The sequence below is a fragment of the Myxine glutinosa genome, chromosome 4 (assembly GCF_964187855.1).
Source record: "Myxine glutinosa chromosome 4, kmMyxGlut1.1, whole genome shotgun sequence".
Lineage (NCBI taxonomy): Eukaryota > Metazoa > Chordata > Myxini > Myxiniformes > Myxinidae > Myxine > Myxine glutinosa.
In genome coordinates this window covers 77700643-77727269 of record NC_136264.1, presented here as the reverse complement: position 1 = coordinate 77727269, position 26627 = coordinate 77700643, and the positions used below count along the sequence as shown (strand labels likewise).

The window sequence follows — 26627 nt, the reverse complement described above, 5'->3', positions numbered from 1 at the left end:
TGCTCTCAACATTGCATTTCTGGTGCCAAATAATACATAAAGCAAAGTTCAAGTCGCCTGAAGCTCTTTCATGAACGAGTTGGTGGTTCTGAAAAGAGCAGTTTTGTTGTAGCTGTTGAACACCACCACCAAAATGTTTAACCACCGAAACCGTAGAGGGTACGGCCCTGGCGCTTCAAAGCGTACACCACATCCATGGCAGTAACGGTCTTTCGCTTGGCGTGCTCCGTGGCGGTAACAGCATCGCGGATCACATTTTCCAGGAACACCTTCAGAACTCCACGGGTTTCCTCGTAGATGAGACCCGAGATGCGCTTTACCCCACCACGACGAGCAAGGCGACGAATAGCAGGTTTTGTGATTCCCTGGATGTTATCACGCAGTACCTTGCGATGACGTTTCGCACCACCTTTACCGAGACCTATTCCACCTTTACCACGTCCAGACATAATGAGCGTTTCGAACAAAACCCCAATTTAACCAAGCGAACGAGCACACGCGTGTCGATACCGATGGTGTTGGTACCAAGGCTTCATATTGGTGGAGCTCGATATTGCGATTTGCTCAACCTTGAAACTTTGCCTCCTCCATTTAATTATTTTCTCGACGAGAAAGGGTGCTGCCTTGGTGATTTCTGCCACGTCCGCGCGTGTGCCCTTTGCACCTCTCTGCCGCGCATGCGCACGTTGTCCTTACGATTTTACAATATGCAATAATCTTTAATAAGCTTGCAGCTTTGTGATTCCCTGGATGTTATCATGCAGTCCCTTGCGATGACGTTTAGCACCTCCTTTTCCACGACCCTTTCCACCTTTACCATGTCGTCCAGACATGATGATGGGAGTTGAATCCAAAGGTGAATAAACGAAACGGGCGTTCGTGTGTCTTTTTGGTGGTGATACTGAGGCTTTCTATTGGTGGGAACTCGATATTACCATTTGCTCTTTGACCCTTCCACAATTCCTCCGACATTTAATTATTTTCACTGCGTTTTCCTTTGGTGATTTCTACCACGTCCGCGTGTGCTCTTCGTGCCCTTTACCCTTTCACCCCACTTTCCGCGCATGCGCACGTCGTCCTTTCGTTTTGACAATCTGCAACTGCACTGGCTTTTCCGATCCCATCGCTTTCACTCAAGTAAACACGTAATCCTGTCAAATGAGGTTCAAGTTTTGCAAAATTGACGACGATTTAATTCTGAACACAACTTGAACTGTAGAACTTTGGCAAATAACAACGCGCGCTCACATTACCGAAGTTGGAAATAAGCTTCAAAAGCATCAAGTCATCGTACGATATTTTGATGCCAGTTTGGATTTGATGTCAAGTAAAAATACCTCTTTTGTCCGCGAACCAACAATAACCTCGTTGAACCCTCGATTGTGGCCTCGTTTAAAATTTCTCTTTCGAATGTCATTTCATTGCGGTTCAAACACAATGAATGCTTGAAGTTTCTCCATCATTGCGCTACCTTGGACGACAGGTGATGAATTTGAGCAGCTCATTGTGAATGAGACATCGAAATAGTTTCGTTGACAAGGCCGGGATGGAATCGGCACATCACACGAAGCACGATACAAGCTCGATGACTGTGACGTTTCGATTGAAAAAAAACCATTCAAAGCATTGTTTAGAGCCGTGTGCTGTTCGTGACCAAGCATTTTCACTCTCATGCTGGTCCATGCGCATTGCTCAGGTGGCCTCAACATCAACATGAGCCTCATAAAAGCTGATTTTCTTCTTGTTTGCTTGACTGCCTTGCAAAGATGGCTACAGACAGGTGCACATTTCACAATGAAAATTTTAACGTTTAAGTTTGGTCCAAGAATCGATTCACGTCGTGAAAATGAGCCTGAGTAATGAAGCTCCTTGGGGGAAGCCCGAGAACGTATCCGACCGAGTAAGCAATGCAATATTGTGTCAAAGCAGCTCTTCCATCTGCAGTGTCGGCCCGTGGAAGATGGTGAAATGTGCAGAGGATTGAAAATGTGCTTCTCGCCTTTCACCAGCATGTGCTTGTACCTGAGAATGCTGTGGGCATTGCGCATGGATGTATCATTCACGTTAATTACGGAGCTCAAAGTGAAGCGAGAAACAAACGGAAACAAAGGAACACTTCTCACCGATTCCGATTGCCGACGTCTATTTCCACCACGTCCGCTTCTCCCGTCACAATAACATCGGCGGCGTGGCGAGACGATGTGTTGTTTGTACAATACTGCACTGATTTTGGATTCTCGTCTTCCTCCTCACTCTATTCAGTGTGAAATGGCGGAGACTGTTCCCCTTCCGACAGCACTTTCGACCTCGTTTCTCAAACGAGACAATAATAAAACTGGCGCTTCCAGAACCCATAAACATCCCCTTGTTTGTGAATGCAAATCTGTCAGAATAAATTTTTGTTCAGAACTTTAACAGTTAATATAGACTGGAAAATGCCAATGCAGAGGTACCTTTTATAACCCCAAGCACCCTTTTTTCTTAGTTATTGAGTCTCACACCCCGCCCCCACCCCTCCTCCTCTAACCCCTTTTGCTTTATTCCTTTTCTGTTTCTACCCTTGAACACACTCACTCCTGCTCTTTTGTGTCACACTGTGACTGTGCTGCAACTCTCTGTGTCGTCAAAATACGACAAAATCTACCCGACAAGACGGACAATGATTGGGGCTTCTGTGATGACGAGATGCATGAATGATTGATGCCTAAGGGCAAAGTTCATAATTATTGGGCATTAAAAAATGAAAATTAATAAGTGAAATTCATAAAGTTCAAAGTTCTGTATGTGGTTTTGAAATGTAAAGGAAACGAGAAAGGGTTTTTCAACACACAGCAGAGTTTTGTGTAAAACACGGATCGTGTATCGCTGATGCTGCTTTCGGAAAGGTTTGAGTGGCTCTGAAAAGAGCCGTTGTGGGAGAGCTGTGAACTCTTGTGAGGCGGAGCCGTTTACTTGCCCTGGCTTTTCTTGGGGAGCAGCACGGCCTGGATGTTCGGCAGTACACCACCTTGCGCGATCGTCACCCCGCCCAGCAGTTTGTTCAGCTCCTCATCGTTGCGGATGGCGAGCTGCAAATGACGCGGAATAATGCGCGATTTCTTGTTATCTCGTGCAGCGTTACCGGCGAGCTCCAGGATCTCTGCAGACAAGTACTCGAGCACAGCCGCCAGATAGACGGGAGCGCCGGCACCGACGCGCTTGGCGTAGTTGCCTTTGCGAAGATGTCTGTGGACACGGCCCACGGGAAACTGCAGCCCAGCACGGGAAGAACGAGTCTTTGCCTTAGCACGAGCTTTTCCACCGCCTTTACCACGTCCCGACATGATTTGCCGCAATGAACCGATATCTAAACAACCTCACTGTGAATGAAAGTCATGGTGCGAATTGAGTTGTTTTAAGGGTGAAGTTGGACCAGGCATCGTACACGCCCACATTGTATCCATCCAATGGCTGTACATCAGGTTGTGTACTCCGCCTCCAAACTCTATGTGATCCAAATATTTGCATATGAGACAGAATCGTTTGAACTTTGACCTTTGACCTTTTACCTTTTGAACCTTGACCTTTTGAACCTTGACCTTTTGAACCTTGGCGATTCCCACCAAACGTGTCACCATCGTGCCCAAGGACACGCCAAGGTGGCACGACGGATCCGCGGGGAGCGACCTCAAGTCGCTCGTCCAAGGTCTTGTGCACAGCTTCCGCACCACACCACCCAACGGCTCTTTTCAGAGCCACAACACCTTTCTTGAAAGTGTGATCGACCATTCACCGAATTCGCCACATGTCACGACCTTTTGTGTGTGTATTGTGTACACGGGTCAGAAAGAGACGCAGAGACGTGTTTTATGAAGCATTTTGTTTTGTTTTTAACAAAGACTGGGAAAAGATAAAGACCCAGAGAATTGATTTGATGAACTAGACAGGGGGTGCTGGGTGGATCGGGACGGGGCTTCAGGATGGTTCTGTGTACTGTGTACGGTTCATAAATACTGCGAGCACTTTGTATTTGGATTCCGAATGAGGAAACTTCGTGCAAAGGAAGGACGAAGAATCGTGCAATGTACGAGCTTTTCCAGACACGAGGCACTGGGTTTACAGGTAAACGGGGATGGTCAACGACGTGTGTCAATGTCAAATGGGGCAAGTTTCATTTCTTGGTTGGACATTGTTCCTGTACATTGGAGCAAATGGGTCAATTACGAAGTGATCTTAGAAATTAGTAATTTGGTAAATACTAAGTAATGGTAGTCGTGATGACACTTTGAATGTTGCATATTTAACAACATTGCACGTTTCGTCACGTGACTTGCCATTCTTTGGTCATTGTTTGATATAAATAAGTTATGAATGAATATGGAACAACTTTTGTTGGTCTTGCAAATAATTTGAACCTTGTGCTCTTGTTTTTTAAGCTTTCACAAACCACTTCATCAAATAATGAATACAAAGGTTAAATCTGTTCTGTCTGCACGTAGATTTTATGAACCATCGGATCAGCTCCTTTCAGGTGAACGAGGTGGTGGCTCTGAAAAGAGCCGTTGTGGGTTTTGGGCAAGTGAGACGAGGAGGAACAAGAGAAACTTCACCTCGACTCTCTCGTCTTCTCTTCCTCTCACTTCTTTTTGAGCGTCGCCTTCTTGTTCTTCAACCCCTTCGTTGCAAGCTTGGACTTTGGTTTCGTCGTCTTGGTGTTTCCCTTGATCTTAGGCAGAACCTTCTTCACGTTTTTCTTCACCTTTGCAGGCGACTTACTGGATCGCTTCCAAGAAGCGGCGATAGATCTTTTCGGTTTCTTGGGAGATACCTTCCGCACCACCTTCTTCACTGCTGGCTTTTTGGTCGCTTTCTTTGCCGCTTTAGACTTGATTGTGGTCTTCACAACTTTTCTTGGACTGGTGCTCTTCTTCACTTTGGCACTCTTCTCCTTGTTGAGTTTGAAAGAGCCGGCAGCGCCCGTTCCCTTGGTCTGCACAAAATTTCCACTTGCAACGAGACTCTTCACAGCCGAATTGATACGAACGGAATTCCGATGGAGATTGTAGCCATCTGCCCCCAGGGCCATTTTCAAGGCGACAAGCGACATACCATTTCGCTCCTTGCTCGATCCCACCACCTTGATGATCTTTTCCGAAAGGGTGCCGTCAGTCTTCTTCAGGGTCTTGGAAGCGCCAGGTTTATTCTTCCTTCGCTTGACAGACGGGGGCGAAGTTGAAGGTGCTACTGAAACAGGAACAGACTCCGCCATTTTCCACTGACAAGAGTATGACAAGTAACACTAAGATCCAAAAAGAAGTTCAGTGTTTCACAAATAAAGCGTTGCATTATCACGTGGCCTGTTATAGTGATGGCGTGAAGAAGCGGACGTGGTAGAAATCAACGTCAGCGTTCAGAAACGATGGGGTCGTTCACCGTATCCGTTTGTGTTTCCTGCGTCACTTTGAGCTTTGTTATTCACATGAACGATAACTCCATGCGCAATGCGCACAATCGTTCCAGGTCCAAGCACATCCTGGCAAACGGAGAGAAGCATCTTTTCTAATATCTGGCGCTTTCGCCGCATTCCACGGCCCGACACGGCAGATGGACGATCTGCTTTGACAGAACATTGCTTACTCGAACACGTTCTCGGGCTTCGCCCAAGGGGTTTCTATGCTCAGAATCTGTTTTTCAAGAGTGAAATATTTTCTTTGACCCGACTTAAACCTCACAAAGTTCATGGTGACATGTGGACCTGTCTACATCCACCTTTGCAAGGCAATGAAACAAACAGGAAAAAACTCCTTTTTGGAGGTTTGTGTCGAGGTCATCTTGGCATGGACCATCACAAATGTGAAAATACTTGGTTACCAACAGCAAACGGGTGTAAGCAATGCTTCGAACGTTTTATTAAATCCAAACGCGAATAAAATCGTCGACCCGGTTTCTCCCATGTTCTTGTGTCGTGTTTCGTGTGATGTTCTGGATGCATCCAGGTGTTGTAAACGAAACTGTTGTGACATCTCATTGACACTTACTTGACTGGTTGAATTAATCCCCTGTCGTCCAAGAGAGGTGCAAGGTCTTCCATGCAGCAACTTCAAAGATCTTCAACGCGTTAAAGTAAAGCTTCGTGATAACAGCGAAATGTTGTGCTGTTTGAACGTTGAACGTTTTGAACGTTTTGCTGTTGAACGTCACGAGAATTCATTGTTTGAACCTTAATTAAATGACATTTACAATGGACGGTGGTTCAACGAGGTTAAAGTCCGGCAAAAAGGGTCGTATTAAATTCTCTTGAAATTTAAAATTGAAATATCGATCATGCAAATATCGATCCTTCCATAATACTTGATACCTTTGCAGCGTATTTATAACTTCGGGGACGTTTGCGTTTGTTGTTTGTTTTGACAAAGTTCTGCAGTTGTGTTCAGAATGAAATCGTCGTAAATTACTGCCTAACTTCACCCTCATTTGACAAGATTCTGTGTTTCTTTGAGCGAAAGCGAAGGGACCACAAGAGCGAGTGCAGTTGGACATTGTGAAAGCTTGAGGACAACGTGCGCACGCGCAGCAAGAGGTGAAAAGGCAAAGAGCACACGCGCGGACGTGGTAGAAACAACCAAGCAGGCACGCTTTCTTCTCAAGGAAATAATTAAATATGGGAGGCAAAGTGCAAAGGTTAAAGGGCAAATGACAACGTCGACCTCGCCACAAATATAAAGCCTCAGAACCACAATTATCCATATAAACACGCGAACGTTCCTCCTTTAGCTTATTTGGGTTTGGAATCAAACGGTGTGGTTATGTCTGGACGTGGGAAAGGTGGAAAAGGTCTTGGCAAAGGAGGTGCTAAACGTCATCGTAAGGTTCTGCGAGATAACATCCAGGGAATCACGAAGCCTGCTATTCGTCGCCTTGCTCGCCGTGGTGGGGTGAAACGCATCTCGGGTCTCATCTACGAAGAAACCCGTGGAGTTCTCAAGGTGTTCCTTGAAAATGTGATCCGCGATGCTGTTACCTACACGGAGCACGCCAAGCGCAAGACCGTTACTGCCATGGATGTGGTGTACGCTTTGAAGCGCCAGGGCCGTACACTTTACGGTTTCGGTGGTTAAACATTCTGGGGGTGGTGTTCAACATCTTCAACAACAAAACGGCTCTTTTCAGAGCCACCACCTCGTTCATGAAGGAGCTTCAGGCGACTTGAACTCTATTCTTTGGCACCACAAATGCAATGATGATAGCAGGGTTCATATTATTTTGGGTTTGTGGAGATGAACGGGTCAAATACATGTTATGGTTAAAATGAAAAATGTGTATTTTAACATGAACCACCTTGCAAGCGACACGACACATGATCCCCAACAATTGTCACATCAATCCTATGGTTTCATTGAAACATTGTGAAACCCCATTCCCTGAAGACAGCGAAACTCCACTGTTCAACGTTTCCCTGTCAGTCTTCAAAAAAAGGGAATCACGAAACGTATTTCCTTCCCACCCGTATACACATTATACATGCACGAAAGGTAGAGATAGGTGGCGAGTTCGGTGAAAGGTCGATTACACTCTCAAGAAAGGTGTGGTGGCTCTGAAAAGAGCCGTTGGGTGGTGTGGTGCGGAAGGTGTGCACAAGACCTTGGACGAGCGGGTTAAGCTCGCTCCCCGCGGATACGTCGTGCCAGCTGGATGTCCTTGGGCATGATGGTGACACGTTTGGCGTGAATCGCGCACAAATTAGTGTCCTCAAATAGCCCAACGAGGTAGGCCTCGCTCGCCTCCTGCAGCGCCATCACTGCGGAGCTCTGGAATCGCAAATCGGTCTTGAAATCCTGTGCGATTTCACGGACGAGGCGCTGAAACGGCAGCTTGCGAATGAGCAGCTCCGTGGACTTTTGGTAGCGCCGGATCTCGCGCAGCGCCACAGTTCCTGGACGGTAACGATGCGGCTTTTTCACGCCACCGGTGGCTGGAGCACTTTTCCGTGCCGCCTTTGTCGCCAACTGCTTTCGGGGAGCTTTTCCACCTGTCGATTTACGGGCGGTTTGCTTCGTTCGAGCCATCGTGACCGTGAAATATCAACACAAAACAAAACACCAGCGAATGAAATGAGATATAAGCTGAGAAATGCGCGGTCTGATTTTATTTGCGCCGCGAGATGCTTCCGCCGTTTGCTATTGGCTGCATATTTTTCACGTTTGCTATTGGCTGCCTCAAACCCATCCCCATTCGCTGAAGAATTAAGACCCACCTCACGCTCCATCCATTGGTTGAAAGTTCATTCTCCCCTCTCCATTGGCTCAAATCTGAGCCCGATGTGATCCGCTCCGTAAGGGAAAGCTCCGTCCGCCTTCCCTTGCTCGTTTCTCCCACCAATATCTATCCTGAGCTCCTTTGGGCCTGTTCAGCGCTTCCGTGAACGTGAAGAAACAAAAAGCAAATCCTTGCCGATATTTCCGTTTGTGTCCCGTAATATAAAAAAATTCACAATTCCACTCACTATTCCATTTCAAAATTGGGTAGTTTGTCGAGGTGGGACGGAACTACATTTTTATTATATCACAGTCGTTGTACGTTATTTGTAAATAAAACATTATTGCGATATTGCAGGAACCGCACATTTTCAATGAATCGAGAAACAGAAAATGGACGTTACAAAAGCTTGCTTGAAAGACGAACGTGCAATTGCGCAAACCCCGCAGAACGGTAATTCCATCGCCGAACACAAGCAGAAGATTAAATTATTTTGTTTCCAGAGCTCCGATCTGATGGCGTTGCAGGCGACATTTTGACCTCCCTCGTCGGTCTGTTTGAGGACACGAGGAGAGCGTCATCCACCGTCGACAAAACTCGAAACCGACAAATACCTTTTTGTGCATTTATCTGTCAGAATGCATTTGTACAGAACTTGAGAGTAAAGAGAGTAAAGAAGAGGGGAGATCAAACGGTAATAAGGCAAGGGTCTTAACTCAGTTGTTAATGTGTGGAATGGTCGCTCCGGAAAGGTCGTGGCAGCAGAAACTGCATTATTATTATTATTTTTTTTGTATACTGAATCGAGGCTCGTGAAAGAGCTAACATTTATTTCACAAACAAATCAACCAGACAAACAAAATATACAAAAGAGGGAGCGGAAGCCAAGATGGGGAGAGAAGGGGAAGCACACAACCACAACATTTGAGAGCAGGGAGAAGTGTGGGAGGGAGAGGGCTTGGGGGCAGGAGGCGGGGGAAGGGGAGGGGGGGGGGAGAGGTAAAAAAACACATGGGGACCGAAATTAGCAGGGGTAGAAAAGATCAAGGTTTTGGATGGGGGAGGATAAGAGATGGTGGTGAACAGCTGTTTTAAAGACCTGGAGGATAGAGTGGGATTGAAGAGAGTGAGGGAGTTTGTTCCAGAGGCGGGAGAAAAGAGGAATGAAGGAGTGAAGGTGAGCAGAAAGTCTTGATTTTAGCAGTTTAACCATAAGAGGGTTGCAGGCAGATCTTGTGCGACCTGTAGGAATATTTGGGGGACAGAGCCCAGAGAGGGCTGGGGGGGCAAGGCCAGAGAGGAGTCGGTAGAAGACGGAAAGACCACCAACCTGCCTGCGGTGAGTGAGTGAAAGGCCCTTGGAGTTAGCTTCATCGCGGGAGCTTCCAATGATTCTGAACGCTTTGGTTTCAACAGCGTGAAGACGGGCTAGGTGTGAGGCAGGAGCACCAGACCAGAGGGGAGAGCAGTATTCCATAGAGCTGCGGATGAAAGCCTTGTATGTGGTGAGGAGCTCAGGTGTGTCAAGGAAGGACTTCACACGACGGAGGATGCCCAGTCGGCGACTGGCTTTGGAGGCCAGAAATGAAATGTGGTTTTCCCAGGAAAGATCATGGCAAATAGTGAGACCCAAAAGCTTGAGTGACAGAACTTCTTGGAGAGGATTATTCAGAAAGTGGATGGGAGGGTTTTCCAGTCGGTCCTTTCGGAGAGACATCGTAAGAGTGTGAGATTTATCAGGATTGAAAGACATGTTCCATTTGTTTGCCCAGTCTGTGATTTTGACCAGGTCTGCAGAGAGTGAGGAGGCTGCAGTCTGCCGATCTGAGGGATGAGGAATGGAGCGACAGAGAGTAGAGTCGTCAGCAAAGAGATAGAGAGGATTTTCAAGAGAGTCAGAGAGATCATTGATGAAGACCAGGAAAAGCACAGGGCCCAGAACACTACCTTGGGGAACTCCAGCCTGAACAGGAAGAGGAGATGAGAGAAACCCATTCAGGGCCACACGTTGACTACGCCCAGAGAGGAAGCCCGCCAGCCATGCGTGGAGGTTTCCATGGATACCAAAGGAGGAGAGTTTGGTGAGCAGAGCAGGGTGCCAGACCGTATCGAAGGCACGTGAAATGTCAAGGGAGACAGCTCTAATTTCCTGTTTGGCATTGAGGACCTCCATCCATTGTTGAGAAAGCAGAAGCAGCATGTCCAGAGTAGAGTGACCAGGTCTGAAACCAAATTGATGATCAGAGATCAAGCCATTGGAGAAGAGGAAAGATTTCATATCTGAAGCAATGATGGATTCCATGACTTTGCTGATAATTGGGAGAAGGCTGATTGGTCTGTAGTTGCTGGGATCTGTTTTTGCACCTTTTTTGTGCAAAGCGGTGATGTTGGCTGATTTCCAAGCAGATGGCAGATGACCTTGAGCAAAGGAGAGGGTGAAGAGAACAGAAAGAGGGAGTGAAAGAGCGGAAGAACATGATTTTAGGACCCGTGGGCTGATGCCGTCAGGACCAGTTGCAGAATCAGAGTCGAGGGTTGACAGAAACTTTTCCACCTTGTCAGGAGGAAAGGACACAGAGTCCAGGAGCAGCTGGGTACGACTGGGTATGGTGGGTACAGAGAGGGATGGGTTTGGGACACAAGATTTAGAGGCAAACACAGAGTTGAGGCATTCAGCTTTTTCACGTGCGGAGTCAGCCGTTAAGCCATTTGAGGTGAGGGAGGGGATGGAGGGGGAACAAACACCAGAAACAGATTTGACCAGACGCCACCAGGATTTGGAAGAGGGAGACAGACAAGAGAGTTCGGTCTTGAGAACGGTGAGATATTGTTTCCTGGCTCTCCTGAGGGTGGACACACACTTGTTTCGGGCTTTGTGAAAGGAAATGAGATTTCCTTCCGTTGGATTTGCTTTCCAGGAGACGAAAGCAAGTTGTTTCAGGGCAACAGCCTCACCAGTCGGGTTGCCCTGCCATCCCACCGTGAGCGCTGGCAGGGGGTACTTCAAACTAAGCGTAAGTGTCAAGTGTTAAGTTCCTCCTTGCCCTCGCAAGGGAAAGGCTAGGGTCAAGCTCTTCCAAATTTCCAAACACTAGAAATCGGACGTCTCAAATTAATTAATTAATTTGTTAATACATCTCAGTTGCCCGCGACCTCTCCAGCGCGGGCGTCGAACCAGTCCATTTCCGGTGCGACCGGGCCGAATATCGGCCCGGCCGTGGCCGAAGCCATTGATTCTGCCGTAGCACGCTAACGTGTAGGCTCGTGCGTCCCAGGTCCGCCGGGGCTCCGCGAGTGTCCTACCGTGCCCGGCGCCGCTATTCTCTCAAACTTCCGGGAGTAGGTGCCGGTGCCCGGGGACGGAGTTCGCTGTCTAAACATGGTAGCGCTAGGCCAGTGGGACCGCCGGGACCCACGTGCACTCACAAGTTGTTCTGCGTGTGGGCGGCAGTATCAGACCGGGGCGCCCAAATGCTCCCCGGCGAAAGTTATCCTGGAAGCGCCCACATTGTGCGGACAAACCCCACCAAGTCGAGGGCCACGTGGTCAGGAGAACCTCGTCCCTTCTGGTCACACTGTGCCTATCGGCCGGCCTCGAAGACCGAAATTGTGACTATGTCACCCTAAAAATCACCCTAAAAGTCACCCTAAAAGTCACAAGATTCCGTGTACCATGGACGGGAGGAAGGGTATGACAACTGAAGACGAGATGGGATAAATCTGTGCATGAGAGAGAGCAATTTACTTTGAAAGAATTCCCAGGATGAGTTGATGTCAGAGGCGGTAGAGATGGGAGACCAGTCCAGATGATTGATGGCTGCTTGAAGACCGTGCCAGTTGGCCTGAGTGAAATGCCAGACTCGTCGACGCTGAGGAGGCTCTCTGAGAATGGTCAGAGAGATGTCCACTTTGACAAGCACATGATCAGATGAGCCGATTGGAGCAGAAGAAGAGCAGCAGACATTTTCAGGGAAGTTTGTCATAACCAAATCCAGAAGAGAAGATGCTCCGTTGACTGAGATCCGGGTCGGGAAATTGACAGATTGTGTCAGTCCCAGTGAGTCGCAGAAGTCCTTTGCTGAAGAGCCGTGGCTGGTGAGAGAGGTACCCACACCCAGCCAACTGGCATGGTGACAATTGAAATCACCACATATGAGGAAGAGAGAGTTGGGATGGGTAGATAGAAGTTGGTCCATATTATCAGACAGCGAGATGTAGATGGAGTCATCGCTGTTTGGTGGATGGTACAACACACATATGAACAAAAGGTGGGAGCGAAGGGGAAGCCGTAGCCAAAGGTATTCCTGGGGGTGAGGTGGAGAGAGGGCAGTGGAGGGCGAGTGAGGAAGAGAGTTTTTTATAAAGATAGCAACCCCACCTCCAGGACGAGGCTCAGGTCTATCATACCGGAGGAGGGAGTAACCTGGGAGAGATACCAAGGCATCAGAGACATCATGAAGGAGGAAAGTTTCTGTTAAGCAGATCACATCTGGTTTGTCAGAAGCAACCTGTATGGAGAGATCAGTCAAGTTTGAGCGGAGGCCCCGGATGTTTGAGGTCCATACCGTTAATGAAGAGGAAGGGGGAGCATCGGGTCCAGAACAGGGGGGCGGAGGGGTAGGGTAAGATGTGGAAGAGGAGGAAGAGGTAGGGAGAGCTGTTGAAGGTGTGTCAGAGATTTCAGAGATTTCAGAATAGCTTGGAGAAAGGGAAGAATGGGGTGGACAAAAGGTTTGATGGAGATTGGGTGAGGCACAGTGAGGTGTTATTTGAGGAGGGGGAAGAGCGAGGCAGAAGGTTGGGGGAGATGAAGGTGAAAGTTGGAAGGGGGAAGAAGCAGGGAGGATGCTTTGAGGAGGGGTGAGAGGGGAGTCTAGGAGGGGAGGAGCGAGGGAGAGTCTCGGAGGGGAGGGGTGTGGGGGGAGTTTAGGAGGGAGGGGAGGGAAGGGGCAAGGGGGAAGATTTGAAAGAGATGGGTGATGGGGAAGATTTGGAGGGGAGGGGCAAGGGGGAATATTTGAAAGAGATGGGTGATGGGGAAGATTTGGAGGGGAGGGGCAAGGGGGTGGATTTGGAGGGGAGGGGTGATGGGCAAGTTTTGAAGGGGAGGGATGATGGGGAAGTTTTTGAGGGAAGGGGTGATGGGGAAGATTTGGAGGGGAGGGGTGAGATTGGATTTTAGAAAGTGTACGATTCATGGGAAACGAACATTTTTTGCAAAATGAGTTTGAGACCTTCGAGTCAAAAATACGTTTGAGGACACTGAAGGAGGGGTGGAGTTCTGGATAGTTTAGGGAATGTAGAAAGGAGGAACTGTAAGAGATGGTATTATATATATTTTTTGGAATGAATAGATTTGGTGAGCAAGACGAAAGCATCCTTTTGTAGGAAAAGAAGAAAAGGGTGTTATAATATATGAGAGAAAATAGTTGTTCAGGGGAGAGATTATACATTTATAACCACGTGATCGCGTACGAAGAACGAACGAACAAATAAGAACAACAAATAAACGAATAAGACCTGGGAAGGAAATATTTTTTGGGGGTTTTTTGTTTTTGTTTTTGTGAGCAGAGATATTAAACAAGGAGGTACGGTGTGAACGACTGGGACGAAACAGAGAACGAAAATAATTGCAGCGGATTCGACGAATCGCGAAGAGAAAAACAAAACCACAAGGTCGGAGACGGTACGGTAGTCCAAGCCTACGAGAACTAGGCCGCAGAATACTCGATACGCATTCACCGACGATTGTGTATACATGTACGAAAAATTAGCACCGAAAAATTTCCAAAAGATACGCTATAGGTACATACACCGAAAGATAGATACAGTCTCGACAAAAACACAATTGAGAAAAATCACTTAGCTTCGAAAGCGTGAGCGCATGGAGCAGCTTCGAAAAGACGTGACCTCGCCGTGATATCGCGAGATCCTCCAAGATTCGTCTAAATCGGAATGAGAGAAGTACCCGGAAATAATGTAGATCGAAACGTCTAGGGATATTTGCAGAACTTCTTGGTCGCTTGAGCAAGGATGGGTCATTGTGAACACCATTGCGGATTGTTGGCTGTCGGAGAAGGGGGGGAGGGAGGGGGTCTCGCTCGTCAAGAGGTGGTGTCTGGTCGTTGTGGTGTTTCTCACAAAAGAGCCGTCTTCGGAAAGAATAAGTCCCTCCCCTCCCCCAACCCCACAAAGAAAATCTCCCCCCTCCCCCAACCCCGCAAAGAAAATCTCCCCCCTCCCCCACCCCCGGAAAGAAACAACTGGTATAAAAAATATTTCTCATTTTTGATATGGTGTTGGTGAGGTGCAAGAATGACGGACCGAATGGACACCTGCTGGGTCAACTAAATTCCTTGCGCACCTTGAACTGTTAAGGCTGGAAAAAGCCAACGCGGAGACACCTGCGATGACCCCACTCTCACGCATTGTTGTTTTCCAGGTTATTGTGCATCAAGTGCAAAGTTCATAATCATCGAATGTTCTGTATTTGGTTTGGAAGTGACAGAACGCCATGATTTGTAGACAAAAAGAGAAATCCAAATAACTTTCCTGTATTTCATGCGAAGGTGACGAATTTGGTTATTTTGAAGGGAAACTCGGCTCAAGAATGATACACGCCCACTTTTCATCTAACCAATGACTGAGCATCAGGTTGTGCACTCCACCCAGAAACGCTCTGTGATCCAGATATTTGCATATGAACCCTTTATAAGAGGGAATCGTTCACACTCGTCTTCTTATTCTTTCTCTGAAGGTTCATATTTAACTGGTTCAATATCGACTCGTCATGCCTACGGATCAGCCCAAGCAAGTGGCAGCAAAGAAGGGTTCGAAGAAAGCCGTTTCTAAAGCGACTCGGAAGGGTCCCGGTAAACGGCGTCATCGCAGAAAGGAAAGCTACGCCATTTACATCTACAAGGTGCTGAAACAAGTTCACCCCGATACGGGTGTTTCTTCCAAAGCGATGAGCATCATGAATTCCTTCGTTAACGACATCTTTGAGCGCATCGCATCCGAAGCATCTCGTCTGGCGCATTACAACAAGCGCTCCACCATCACATCGCGGGAGATCCAGACGGCAGTGCGTCTGCTCCTTCCCGGGGAGTTGGCCAAGCACGCCGTGTCCGAAGGTACAAAGGCCGTGACCAAGTACACCAGCTCCAAGTGAGCTCGGACTCGTTTCTCGAGTTCATCCCAAAACGGCTCTTTTCAGAGCCACTCAATGTTTCTTTAAGAGAGTGCAACCTTTGCTCTTCGTGTCCTTCCTTCGTGAAACAACCACGTGATGTTATATGTAACTAGAAATGTGGTTCATATTAAAGTGCAGTTGAGGTAATCATCAGCATTATACTGAAGTAAAGAGTAGTCCTGTTAAAACTTCCTATTATTCCATGGATAGGGTTGGTATTTGTCATAACGACTTGGAACATAATTTATTGTGAGGTGGGTATGTTTGTTGGGGAGTCGATCAAATTTGATGAGGACCAACGTTTGTTCAACCTGCTCCTATCGATATTATAAAAGGAGCCGTGTCTGTCTTTGTGTTATAACTTGAGACGGATTAACAGATTTCAATAAATCCAACTACGGTGAATTCGCGTAACTCCTGGGTGTTTGTGATCCAAAAAAGAAATACCTTTTTTTATGGGTACATGGACACGCGTGTCAAAACTGCAAATGCCAACACGGAGCACGGAGAGCAGGATCTCCCAGTTTACCGAGACCCTTTCCACCTTTACCACGACCAGACATGACATGACGATCGGAGCTGAATCTAAAGGTGAATAAACGAAACGCCGAGCATACCTGTCTTTATGGTGGTGATAGAGGTTTTCTATTGGTGGGAACTCGATTTTACCATTTGCTCTTTGACCCTTCCACGAATCCTCCGACATTTAATTATTTTCTCTGCGATTTCCATGGTGATTTCTACCACGTCCGCATGTGCTCTTCGTGCCTTTCCCCTTTTCACCTCTCGTCCCGCGCATGCGCACATCGTCCTTTCGCTTTGACCATCTGCAACTGCACTGGCTTTCACTGTCACTTTCAGTTTATTTCCACATTCGCTTTCACTCAAGTAAACACGTAATCCTGTCAAATAAGGTTTAAATAATGCAGTAATTCACGACGATTTAATTCTGAACACAACTTGAACTGCAGAACTTTGGCAAATAACAACGCGCGCTCACATCACCTGAGAAATAAGCTTCAAAAGCATCGTTTATATCGTCCGATATTTTGATGCCAGTTTGGATTTGATGAAAAGTAAAAATACTTGTTTTGTCCGCATAACCAACAATAACCTCGTTGAACCCTCGATTGTAGCCTTGTTGAAAATTTCTCTTTCAAATATCATTTCATTGAGCTTCAAACCCAATGAGTGCTTAAAGTTTCTCCATCATTGCGCTACCTTGGACGACAGGTGATGAATTTGAGCAGCTCATTGTGAATGAGATCGCAACAATATCGTTTACAAGGCGGAGATGGAATCGGTACATCACACGAGGCACGATACAAGCTGATGACTGTGACGTTTGGACGAAAAAAAAACCCTTCAAAGCATTGCTTCGAGCTGTGTGCTGTTTCTGACTAAGTATTTTCACTCAGGCGGGTCCATGCTCAGGTGGCCTCAACATGAGCCTCAGGAAAGCTGATTTTTCTTCTTCCTTGCTTGACTGCTTTGCAAAGATGGCTACAGACAGGTGCACACTTCACAATGAAAATTTTAACGTTTAAGTTTGGTCCAAGAATACATTTACCTCGTGAAAATGAGCCTGAGTCACGAAGCTCCTTGGGGGAAGCCCGAGAACGTATCCGACCGTGTCAGCAATGTTGTGTCAAAGCAGCTCTTCCATCTACAGTGTCGGCCCGTGGAAGATGGTGAAAGGTGTTGAGGATTGAAAATGTGCATCTCGCCTTTTACCAGCATGTGCTTGTATCTGAAAATGCTGTGCGCATGACGCAGGGATGTATCGTTCACGTTAATTATTGAGCTCAGTGAAACGAGAAACAAACAAACGAAAGAACACTTCTCATCGTTTCCGAACGCCGACGTTGATTTCTACCACGTCCGCTTCTCCCGTCACGATGACATCGGCGGCGTTGCGAGGACGACGCGTTGTTTGTACAATACTGCACTTGATTTTGGATTCTCGTCTTCCTTCTCACTCTTTTCGGTGTGAAATGGCGGAGACTGTTCCTCTTCCGAAAGCACTTTCGACCTCGTTTCTCAAACGAGCCAATAACAAAACTGGCGCTTCCAGAACCCATAAAAATCCCCTTGTTTGTGAATGCAAATCTGTCAGAATTCATTTTTGTTCAGAACTTTAATAGTTAATAAAGACTGGAAAATTCGAATGCAGAGGCACTCTTTTTTCTAAGTTATTGTGAGTCTCACCCCCCTCCCCCCTCCTCTGTAACCACTTTTTCTTTGCTCGTTGCTTTGTTCCTTTTCTGTTTCTACCCTTGAACACACTCACTCCTGCTCTTTTATGTCATACTGTTATGTCGGTTGGGTAGGCATATATAGATTTAGGTAGATCTGAAAAGGTGTCATGCTTCGTCTGTCGAGTGAGAACAATCTCGATGTAATAAGTCCTGTTATCCCGGTTTGTCAGATAAAGTGTGTACCTGTCATCATACAAGGATGATCGTGTGTTAAATGGCAGTCGGGACTAAGCTAATTCCCCTGTGTGTCAGCTGTCAGACCTTGTGATCATTCCTTTGTCCCGTATGGCAGCACATCACACACATTAGCTAAGCCCAATAGCGCACCACATTTATTAATTCCCCCGTCGCCACAAGGCTTACAGGAAAAACAGGCAGGAAGCCAGTTTGGGGGCACTGCTGATGGGGCCGCAGTCAGCCACATCACCAGTGCCATAGCAGGCAAACATATCGTGCAAGGCAGGCTGAGGACACGCCTACTTCGCACGTGATTGGTCAAAAGGGTTGATGGGAATATCGCACCATGGGGTAAGAAGCTGGTGACTGATTGGTGGAAGGAAGCGGCAGAATGATTGGCCACCGACCGATGACACCTCAGCCAATCTGTGAGGAAGGTGTGAAAGAGCCACAACAAGCGACGCGCTGATTGAAGGAGAAGCGCCAGTGACGTGAGAAGGCGCGAAAGACCACCAAGAAATGACACTGATTGGGAGAGATAGAGAGTGACGTCAGAAGACAATCAGTAAAACCACTTGCTGACCAACATTTTCTCCTCTTCGCTTCTGCCTGTCTGCTCCTCCGCTTCTCTCTTCCCTTTGCCTCTTGCTCTGGACTGTCCCTTCATGCTGGACCTTTTCTTGCCTTTGGACTTTGGTGGGGAGACCAGCGCCGACGATTCTCTTCCCCTGCGTTCGCATACGAACAATGAGCGAGGCTTGCGGTTGGAGAGCTGACGAGCAATCGCACGGGCACACCGAGGGCCACTCCACGCCAATGACCAGGCAGTTCACACCAACCGGAGCCACGTTGGACCACGGAGCTGCACAACCAGACGATTCCTGACGGACACCACATCCAGATAGATAAGCACAGACGCGCAAACAACGGTTCCTTTGATTCATTCTCCCATTGTTTTGTTTATGAAGTCTGTGAGTGGGATCCCAACCTAGGTTTTAGTTCTTCTGTCGCGTCCTTTGTTATCGGGTCCATAATAAATATTTATCGTTGTACATTTTACATCCGTTTTGGTTTGATTTATTGATTTTCAGGTTGAAGACATCGGACCGTGAAGGTAAGCGGCTTTCTTCATTCCGTCTCGCGTATGATCTGCCATCAATTGGGAAACGCCTCGTTAAGCTCGATTCCATCCGTGGACGCTCTGTCTTAACTGAGTGTCCGCACGACAATACTCTGCTGCAACTCTCTGTATCGTCAAAATACGATAAAATCTACTCGACAAGATGGACAATTATTGGGGTTTCTGTGATGACGAGATGCACGAGTGATGCGATGCATGAGTAAGTGCAAAGTTCATAATTATTGGGCATTCATAAGTGAAAATTGTGCATAAATGAAAATTAATCTTACTATAATTCACCAAATGTCCGTCTGTGCGTCCGTCCGTCCATCCGTTCCCAGGTACCGCAAAAACGGCTGAACCGATCGCAACGATATTTTGGGTGGGTAATCCTGGGACCCACTGGAGTAAAATAGGCTATATTGTTTTTCCAATTTCAACTTTGGTCTCCAGCATTTTCATGTTTTGACTCCCGCATAATGTTATTTTCCCGGGTCCCGCACAAACGGCTGCACTGATCGCAACCTGACGAATGACAACACACAGTTAAAAATAATGACCTCGGACAAAGACCTTTTATAAGGACATGGGTTGAATCCCTGCTTGAGAGACTGCCAACCCCCTCCCCGCCATCACGGTCGGTTGTCTCTCCAACTCACAATCCCACAAGATATGAGGAAAGGACGGCCCAAAACCAATTATTTTCTTTTTGATTCGTATATAAACATCATTAAAAGTAAATAATGACCTCGGCCAAAGTTCAAACGACGTGGGTTTAATCTCTACATGAGAGAATTCCACAGAGCTATTTTTTTTTTTTTTTTTTTTTTGTATACAAGATCGAGGCTCGAGAAAGAGCTAACATTAATCACACAAAAAGACAAACCGACACACAAAACACAAAAAACAAGGGGAGCGGTAGACAAGATGGGGAGAGAGGGGGGAGGACACAAAAGAGAGGGGGAAGGACACAAACACAACATTTGAGAGCAGGGACATCAGGAGGACTTGGGGGGAGGTGGGAGAGGATTAAAACATATGAACACTGCAAGGACTCTGGGGTGAATTACCGGGGGTAGAAAAGATCAAGGTTTTCAATGGGGGAAGATAAGAGATGGTGGTGAACAGCTGTTTTAAAGACCTGGAGCGAGGAGTGGGATTGAAGGGAGTGGGGGAGTTTGTTCCAGAGGCGGGAGAAAAGGGGAATGAAAGAGTGAAGGTGAGCAGAGAGCCTAGACTTTGGCAGTTTAACCAGAAGAGGGTTGCAGGCAGATCTTGTGCGACCTGAAGGAATATTGGGGGGACAGAGCACAGAGAGAGCTGGGGGTGCAAGGCCGGAGAGGAGTCGGTAGAAGACAGAAAGACCACCAACCTGCCTGCGGTGAGTGAGTGAAAGGCCCTCGGCGTTGACTACATCGCAGGAGATTCCAATGATTCTGAAAGCTTTGGCCTCAACAGCGTGAAGCCGAGCAAGGTGTGAGGCAGGAGCACCAGCCCAGAGGGGGGAACAGTATTCCATTGAGCTGCGGATGAAAGCCTTGTATGTGGTGAGGAGCTCAGGTGTGCCAAGGAAGGACTTCGCACGACGGAGGATGCCCAGTCGGCGACTGGCTTTGGAGGCCAGCTTGGAAATGTGGTTTTCCCAAGAAAGATCATGGCAGATAGTGAGACCCAAAAGCTTGAGCGACAGAACTTCTTGGAGAGGATTGTTGAGAAAGTAGATGGGAGGGTTGTCCAGTCGGTCCTTTCGGAGAGACATTGTAAGAGTGTGAGATTTGTCAGGATTGAAAGACATGTTCCACTTGTTTGACCAGTCTGTGATTTTGTCCAGGTCTGCAGAGAGTGAGGAGGCTGCAGACTGCCGATCTGAGGGATGAGGAATGGAGCGACAGAGAGTAGAGTCGTCAGCAAAGAGATAGAGAGGATTTTCAAGAGAGTCAGAGAGATCATTGATGAAGACCAGAAAAAGCACAGGGCCCAGAACACTACCTTGGGGAACTCCAGCCTGAACAGGAAGAGGAGATGAGAGAAACCCATTCAGGGCCACATGTTGACTACGACCAGAGAGGAAGTCCGCCAGCCATGCGTGGAGATTTCCATGGATACCAAAGGAGGAGAGTTTGGAGAGCAGAGCAGGGTGCCAGACTGTATCGAAGGCACGTGAAATGTCAAGGGAGACAGCTCTAATTTCCTGTTTGGCGTTGAGGACCTCCATCCATTGTTGAGAAAGCAGAAGCAGCATGTCCAGAGTAGAGTGACCAGGTCTGAAACCAAATTGATGATCAGAGATCAAGCCATTGGAGAAGAGGAAAGATTTAATATCTGAAGCAATGATGGATTCCATGACTTTGCTGATAATTGGGAGAAGGCTGATTGGTCTGTAGTTGCTGGGATCTGTTTTTGCACCTTTTTTGTGCAAAGCGGTGATGTTGGCTGATTTCCAAGCAGATGGCAGATGACCTTGAGCAAAAGAGAGGGTGAAGAGAACAGAAAGAGGGAGTGAAAGTGCAGAAGAACATGATTTTAGGACCCGTGGGCTGATGCCGTCAGGACCAGTTGCAGAATCAGAGTCGAGGGTTGCCAGAAACTTTTCCACCTTGTCAGGAGGAAAGGACACAGAGTCCAGGAGCAGCTGGGTACGACTGGGTACGGTGGGTACAGAGAGGGATGGGTTTGGGACACAAGATTTAGAGGCAAACACAGAGTTGAGGCATTCAGCTTTTTCACGTGCGGAGTCAGCCGTTAAGCCGTTTGAGGTGAGGGAGGGGATGGAGGGGGAACAAACACCAGAAACAGATTTGACCAGACGCCACTAGGATTTGGAAGAGGGAGACAGATAAGAGAGTTCGGTCTTGAGAATGGTGAGATATTGTTTCCTGGCTCTCCTGAGGGTGGACACACACTTGTTTCGGGCTTTGTGAAAGGAAATGAGATTTCCTTCCGTTGGATTTGCTTTCCAGGAGACGAAAGCAAGTTGTTTCAGGGCAACAGCCTCACCACAAGATTCCGTGTACCATGGACGGGAGGAAGGGTATGACAACTGAAGACGAGATGGTATAAATCTGTGCATGAGAGAGAGCAATTTACTTTGAAAGAATTCCCAGGATGAGTTGATGTCAGAGGCGGTAGAGATGGGAGACCAGTCCAGATGATTGATGGCTGCTTGAAGACCGTGCCAGTTGGCCTGAGTGAAATGCCAGACTCGTCGACGCTGAGGAGGCTCTCTGAGAATGGTCAGAGAGATGTCCACTTTGACAAGCACATGATCAGATGAGCCGATTGGAGCAGAAGAAGAGCAGCAGACATTTTCAGGGAAGTTTGTCATAACCAAATCCAGAAGAGAAGATGCCGGGTGCCGGATTGACCGAGATCCGGGTCAGGAAATTGACAGATTGTGTCAGTCCCAGTGAGTCGCAGAAGTCCTTTGCTGAAGAGCCATGGCTGGTGAGAGAGGTACCCACACCCAGCCAACTGGCATGGTGACAATTGAAATCACCACATATGAGGAAGAGAGAGTTGGGATGGTTAAGATAGAAGTTGGTCCATATTATCAGACAGTGAGATGTAGATGGAGTCATCGCTGATTGGTGGACGGTACAACACACATATGAACAAAAGGTGGGAGCGAAGGGGAAGCCGTAGCCAACGGTATTCCTGGGGGTGAGGTGGAGAGAGGGCGGTGGCGGGCGAGTGAGGAAGAGAGTTTTTTATAAAGATAGCAACCCCACCTCCAGGACGAGGCTCAGGTCTATCATACCGGAGGAGGGAGTAACCTGGGAGAGATACCAAGGCATCAGAGACATCATGAAGGAGGAAAGTTTCTGTTAAGCAGATCACATCTGGTTTGTCAGAAGCAACCTGTATGGAGAGGTCAGTCAAGTTTGAGCGAAGGCCCCGGATGTTTGAGGTCCATACCGTTAATGAAGAGGAAGGGGGAGCATCGGGTCCAGAACAGGGGGGGGGGGGAGGGGTAGGGTAAGATGTGGAAGAGGAGGAAGAGGTAGGGAGAGCTGTTGAAGGTGTGTCAGAGATTTCAGAATAGCTTGGAGAAAGGGAAGAATGGGGCGGACAAAAGGTTTGATGGAGATTGGGTGAGGCACAGTGAGGTGTTATTTGAGGAGGGGGAAGAGCAAGGCAGAAGGTTTGGGGAGATGAAGGTGAAAGTTGGAAGGAGGAAGAAGCAGGGAGGATGCTTTGAGGAGGAGGGGTGAGAGGGGAGTCTAGGAGGGGAGGAGCGAGGGAGAGTCTCGGAGGGGAGGGGTGTGGGGGGAGTTTAGGAGGGAGGGGAGGGAAGGGGCAAGGGGGGAGATTTGAAAGGGATGGGTGATGGGGAGGATTTGGAGGGGAGGGGTGAGATTGGATTTTGAAAAGTGTACGATTCATGGGAAACGAACATTTTTTGCAAAATGAGTTTGAGACCTTCGAGTCAAAAATACGTTTGAGGACACTGGAGGAGGGATGGAGTTCTGGATAGTTTAGGGAATGTAGAAAGGAGGAACTGTAAGAGATGGTATTATATATATTTTTTGGAATGAATAGATTTGTGAGCAAGACGAAAGCATCCTTTTGTAGGAAAAGAAGAAAAGGGTGTTATAATATATGAGAGAAAATAGTTGTTCAGGGGAGAGATTATACATTTCTAACCGCGTGATCGCGAACGAAGAACGAACGAACAAAAAGAACAAATAAACGAATAAGACCTGGGAAGGAAATAGTTTCTTTGGGGTTTTTTTTTTTTTTTTTTGTGAGTACAGATATTAAACAAGGAGGTACGGGGTGAACGACTGGGACGAAACAGTGAACGAAAATAATTTCAGCGCATTTGACGAATCGCTGAGAGAAAAACAAACCACAAGGTCGGAGCCGGTACGGTAGTCCAAGCCTACGAGTACTAGGCCGCAGAATACTCGATACCATTAACCGACGATTGTGTATACATGTACGAAAAATTAGCACCGAAAATTTTCCAAAAGATACGCTATAGGTACATACACCGAAAGATAGATACAGTCTCGACAAAAACACGATTGAGAAATATCACTTAGCTTCGAAAGCGTGAGCGCATGGAGCAGCTTCGAAAAGACGTCAAAAGACGTCTTCGAAAAGACGTATTTGGGCGGTGTATAAGCTAATAGATCGCTGTCTCCATCGATCTTACCAAGGCCGTAACACCTGTCGGCTCAAAATACTTTTAACTGTTGACTTGGTAGTTTTTACAATGAAGGAAACATTATCAATGTTGTTAGAAGTTTATTTTTTATATTAATGCTATTTAATTTGTGATTGGAGTTGTGCTGTTTGGAATGAAAAAAGAGGATATCGAGTTCAATTAAATGACAACATGTGGTGATGGTTTCTACTTTCTAAACGTGAAATTCGTGAACATCTGCAGATTCGCCATGGACCCACAATCGATGTTTCTATACATGAACGGACCCATTTGTTTGCGTATGGGTACGTTTTTCATGGAAGTCCTTCACGAACTTGCTGTCCATGTCTGACGTGTGACTGAAGGTGCCAAAGGAATGTGGAATTTATTGGTTTCATGCTTTAGCATTCGCCGTTTTTGCATTGTCTGTTTGATTCTGGCCCTCACCCGTGCATAGCACGGGTACCTCACTAGTAAGTGAAATTCATAAAGTTCAAAAGTGCAAAGTTCTGTATGTGGTTTTGAAGTGTAAAGGAAACAAGAAAGAAAGAAAGAACCGCATATATAGTGTAGGGTTTTTCAACACACAGCAGAGTTTTGTGTAAAACACGGATCGTGTATCGCTAATGCTGCTTTCGGAAAGATTTGAGTGGCTCTGAAAAGAGCCGTTGTGGGAGAGCTGAAGAACTCTTGTGAGGCGGAGCTGTTTAAAGCCAGCCGAGCTGGCTTTTCTTTGGCAGCAGCACGGCCTGGATGTTCGGCAGTACACCACCTTGTGAGATCGTCACCCCGCCCAGCAGTTTGTTCAACTCCTCATCGTTGCGCATGGCGAGCTGCAAATGACGAGGGATGATGCGCGTTTTCTTGTTATCTCGTGCAGCGTTACCGGCGAGTTCCAGGATCTCTGCAGACAAGTACTCGAGCACAGCCGCCAGATAGACGGGAGCGCCGGCACCGATGCGCTTGGCGTAGTTGCCTTTGCGAAGATGTCTGTGGACACGACCCACGGGAAACTGCAGCCCAGCACGGGAAGAACGAGACTTGGCCTTTGCTCGAGTCTTCCCACCGCCCTTACCACGTCCCGACATGATGTTTGCACAGTGGAGTATATATTGTTATGAATGTTGGTGTCGTGATATATATAGATTCAGGTAGATCTGCATAGGTAGGTGCTCCGATTGTCGTGATAGGGAACCCCACATGTAATAAGTTTGTTTCGGCGGTTTGTTCGCATAAGTGTATCTTTGTGGTCATACGAGGATGGCTTTGTGAGAAATAGAGTAGGGATTATGTTGATTCCCCTGTGCATGAGACCTGTGATCTATCCATTGTCCCGTATGGCACTACATCATAGACATTAGTTAGGCCCATTAGCACACTCACTACATAAATTCCCCCCCACAATAACAATAAAACTAACCGGAACCCAGGTGACGCACTTGGGCTGACAACCCCGACTTGGCAGGCAACATTGCTCCGACAGGCTGAGGCCACGCCCACCTCGCGAAGGATTGGTCGAGGGTTTGATGGGGGAGATCATACCATTTGTTACGTGCTCCTCCACAAACCCCGGTCACGGTGTACCTCCGAGCCTCGAAAGGAGTCACGGCAGAAAGATGTGTTATTCTGTGTGTCAAAGATAAATGGTGAAACCACACCAATTGTTACCAACAAACAAGTATTGTATTAAGGTCACACAAGAATAACAGTACAATAACAATATTAATTAATGGTACAACCAATATATCATTCCTATGATGGAGCACAGTGAGTTACATTGTACGAAACTGATGGTACCAAGTGAGCGAAAAGTACATTCCCAATGTCTCTATCCCGGCATCAAGCCAAAGTCGATCCACGCTCCAGTGATCCTCAGAACGATGTCGTATCGAGACCAGAATCCTGTTCGGTTGACAGTCACACTGTCAAAGATGGGCAAAGGTACCCTCAAGAGGCGACTGGTAAAACACACCTTCGGGTATGGATGTTCAACGGCTCCCCACACGGCGAACCGCAAATTCCCACTCAAAATCCACGTTACACACACACACCAGGTTAACGTCTGGATGCGGTGAAATGGTTGAAGCGAGGTGAAGAGCCGAGAGCAATCCGAAATCAGGCGCGAGGCAAAATGGCCAACGGCCCATACTCGAGACGTAACGGCACTCCAATGATTCTCTTCGGAATCAACTGCAAAACCTCTCAGGCATGTTTATCTGTCACAGCGATAACAACTCTGTCACAGGAATCCCTTTCCCAGGAAACCCAAAGTTCACTCGTGACCCCCGTTCGCCAGCGTTTGCTCAAAACCTCAACGCAGCTCGGCTCCTTCTCCGACCTCACTTGCTCCGCCTCTTCTTCTCGTCCGGTTCCCGATCCGGTTTCTTTTTAAAACATTAATTTTTTTTACCTTTTGAAAACAGTTATCTCCAATTCACTTAAACGATAACAATAATAGTACATGGAACCAAAAATGTTTACAGTGGATGAGAACCA

General features: G+C 47.3%; 6 protein-coding genes across 6 annotated transcripts; 2 read left to right on the top strand and 4 right to left on the bottom strand.

Moving 5' to 3' along the window:
• Positions 1-137: 137 nt before the first annotated feature.
• On the bottom strand, positions 138-449 carry LOC137425898 (histone H4-like). Its single transcript, XM_068114623.2, has one exon. The coding sequence runs from the start codon at positions 447-449 to the stop codon at positions 138-140; it is 312 nt and encodes a 103-aa protein (XP_067970724.2).
• Positions 450-2948: 2499 nt separating this feature from the next.
• Positions 2949-3323, bottom strand: LOC137424885 (histone H2A-like). Its single transcript, XM_068112768.2, has one exon. It carries the CDS (start codon positions 3321-3323, stop codon positions 2949-2951), a length of 375 nt encoding a protein of 124 aa, XP_067968869.1.
• A 3461-nt stretch (positions 3324-6784) lies between these two features.
• On the top strand, positions 6785-7097 carry LOC137425899 (histone H4). Its single transcript, XM_068114624.2, has one exon. It carries the CDS (start codon positions 6786-6788, stop codon positions 7095-7097), a length of 312 nt encoding a protein of 103 aa, XP_067970725.1. The 5' UTR covers position 6785.
• Positions 7098-7608: 511 nt separating this feature from the next.
• On the bottom strand, positions 7609-8045 carry LOC137426196 (histone H3). The gene has a single exon (XM_078775162.1). The coding sequence runs from the start codon at positions 8043-8045 to the stop codon at positions 7635-7637; it is 411 nt and encodes a 136-aa protein (XP_078631288.1). The 3' UTR covers positions 7609-7634.
• Positions 8046-14983: 6938 nt separating this feature from the next.
• Positions 14984-15809, top strand: LOC137426198 (histone H2B 1/2-like). The gene has a single exon (XM_068114889.2). The coding sequence runs from the start codon at positions 15026-15028 to the stop codon at positions 15404-15406; it is 381 nt and encodes a 126-aa protein (XP_067970990.1). The 5' UTR covers positions 14984-15025; the 3' UTR covers positions 15407-15809.
• A 9029-nt stretch (positions 15810-24838) lies between these two features.
• On the bottom strand, positions 24839-25219 carry LOC137425900 (histone H2A type 2-B-like). The gene has a single exon (XM_078775249.1). It carries the CDS (start codon positions 25217-25219, stop codon positions 24839-24841), a length of 381 nt encoding a protein of 126 aa, XP_078631375.1.
• Positions 25220-26627: the final 1408 nt, after the last annotated feature.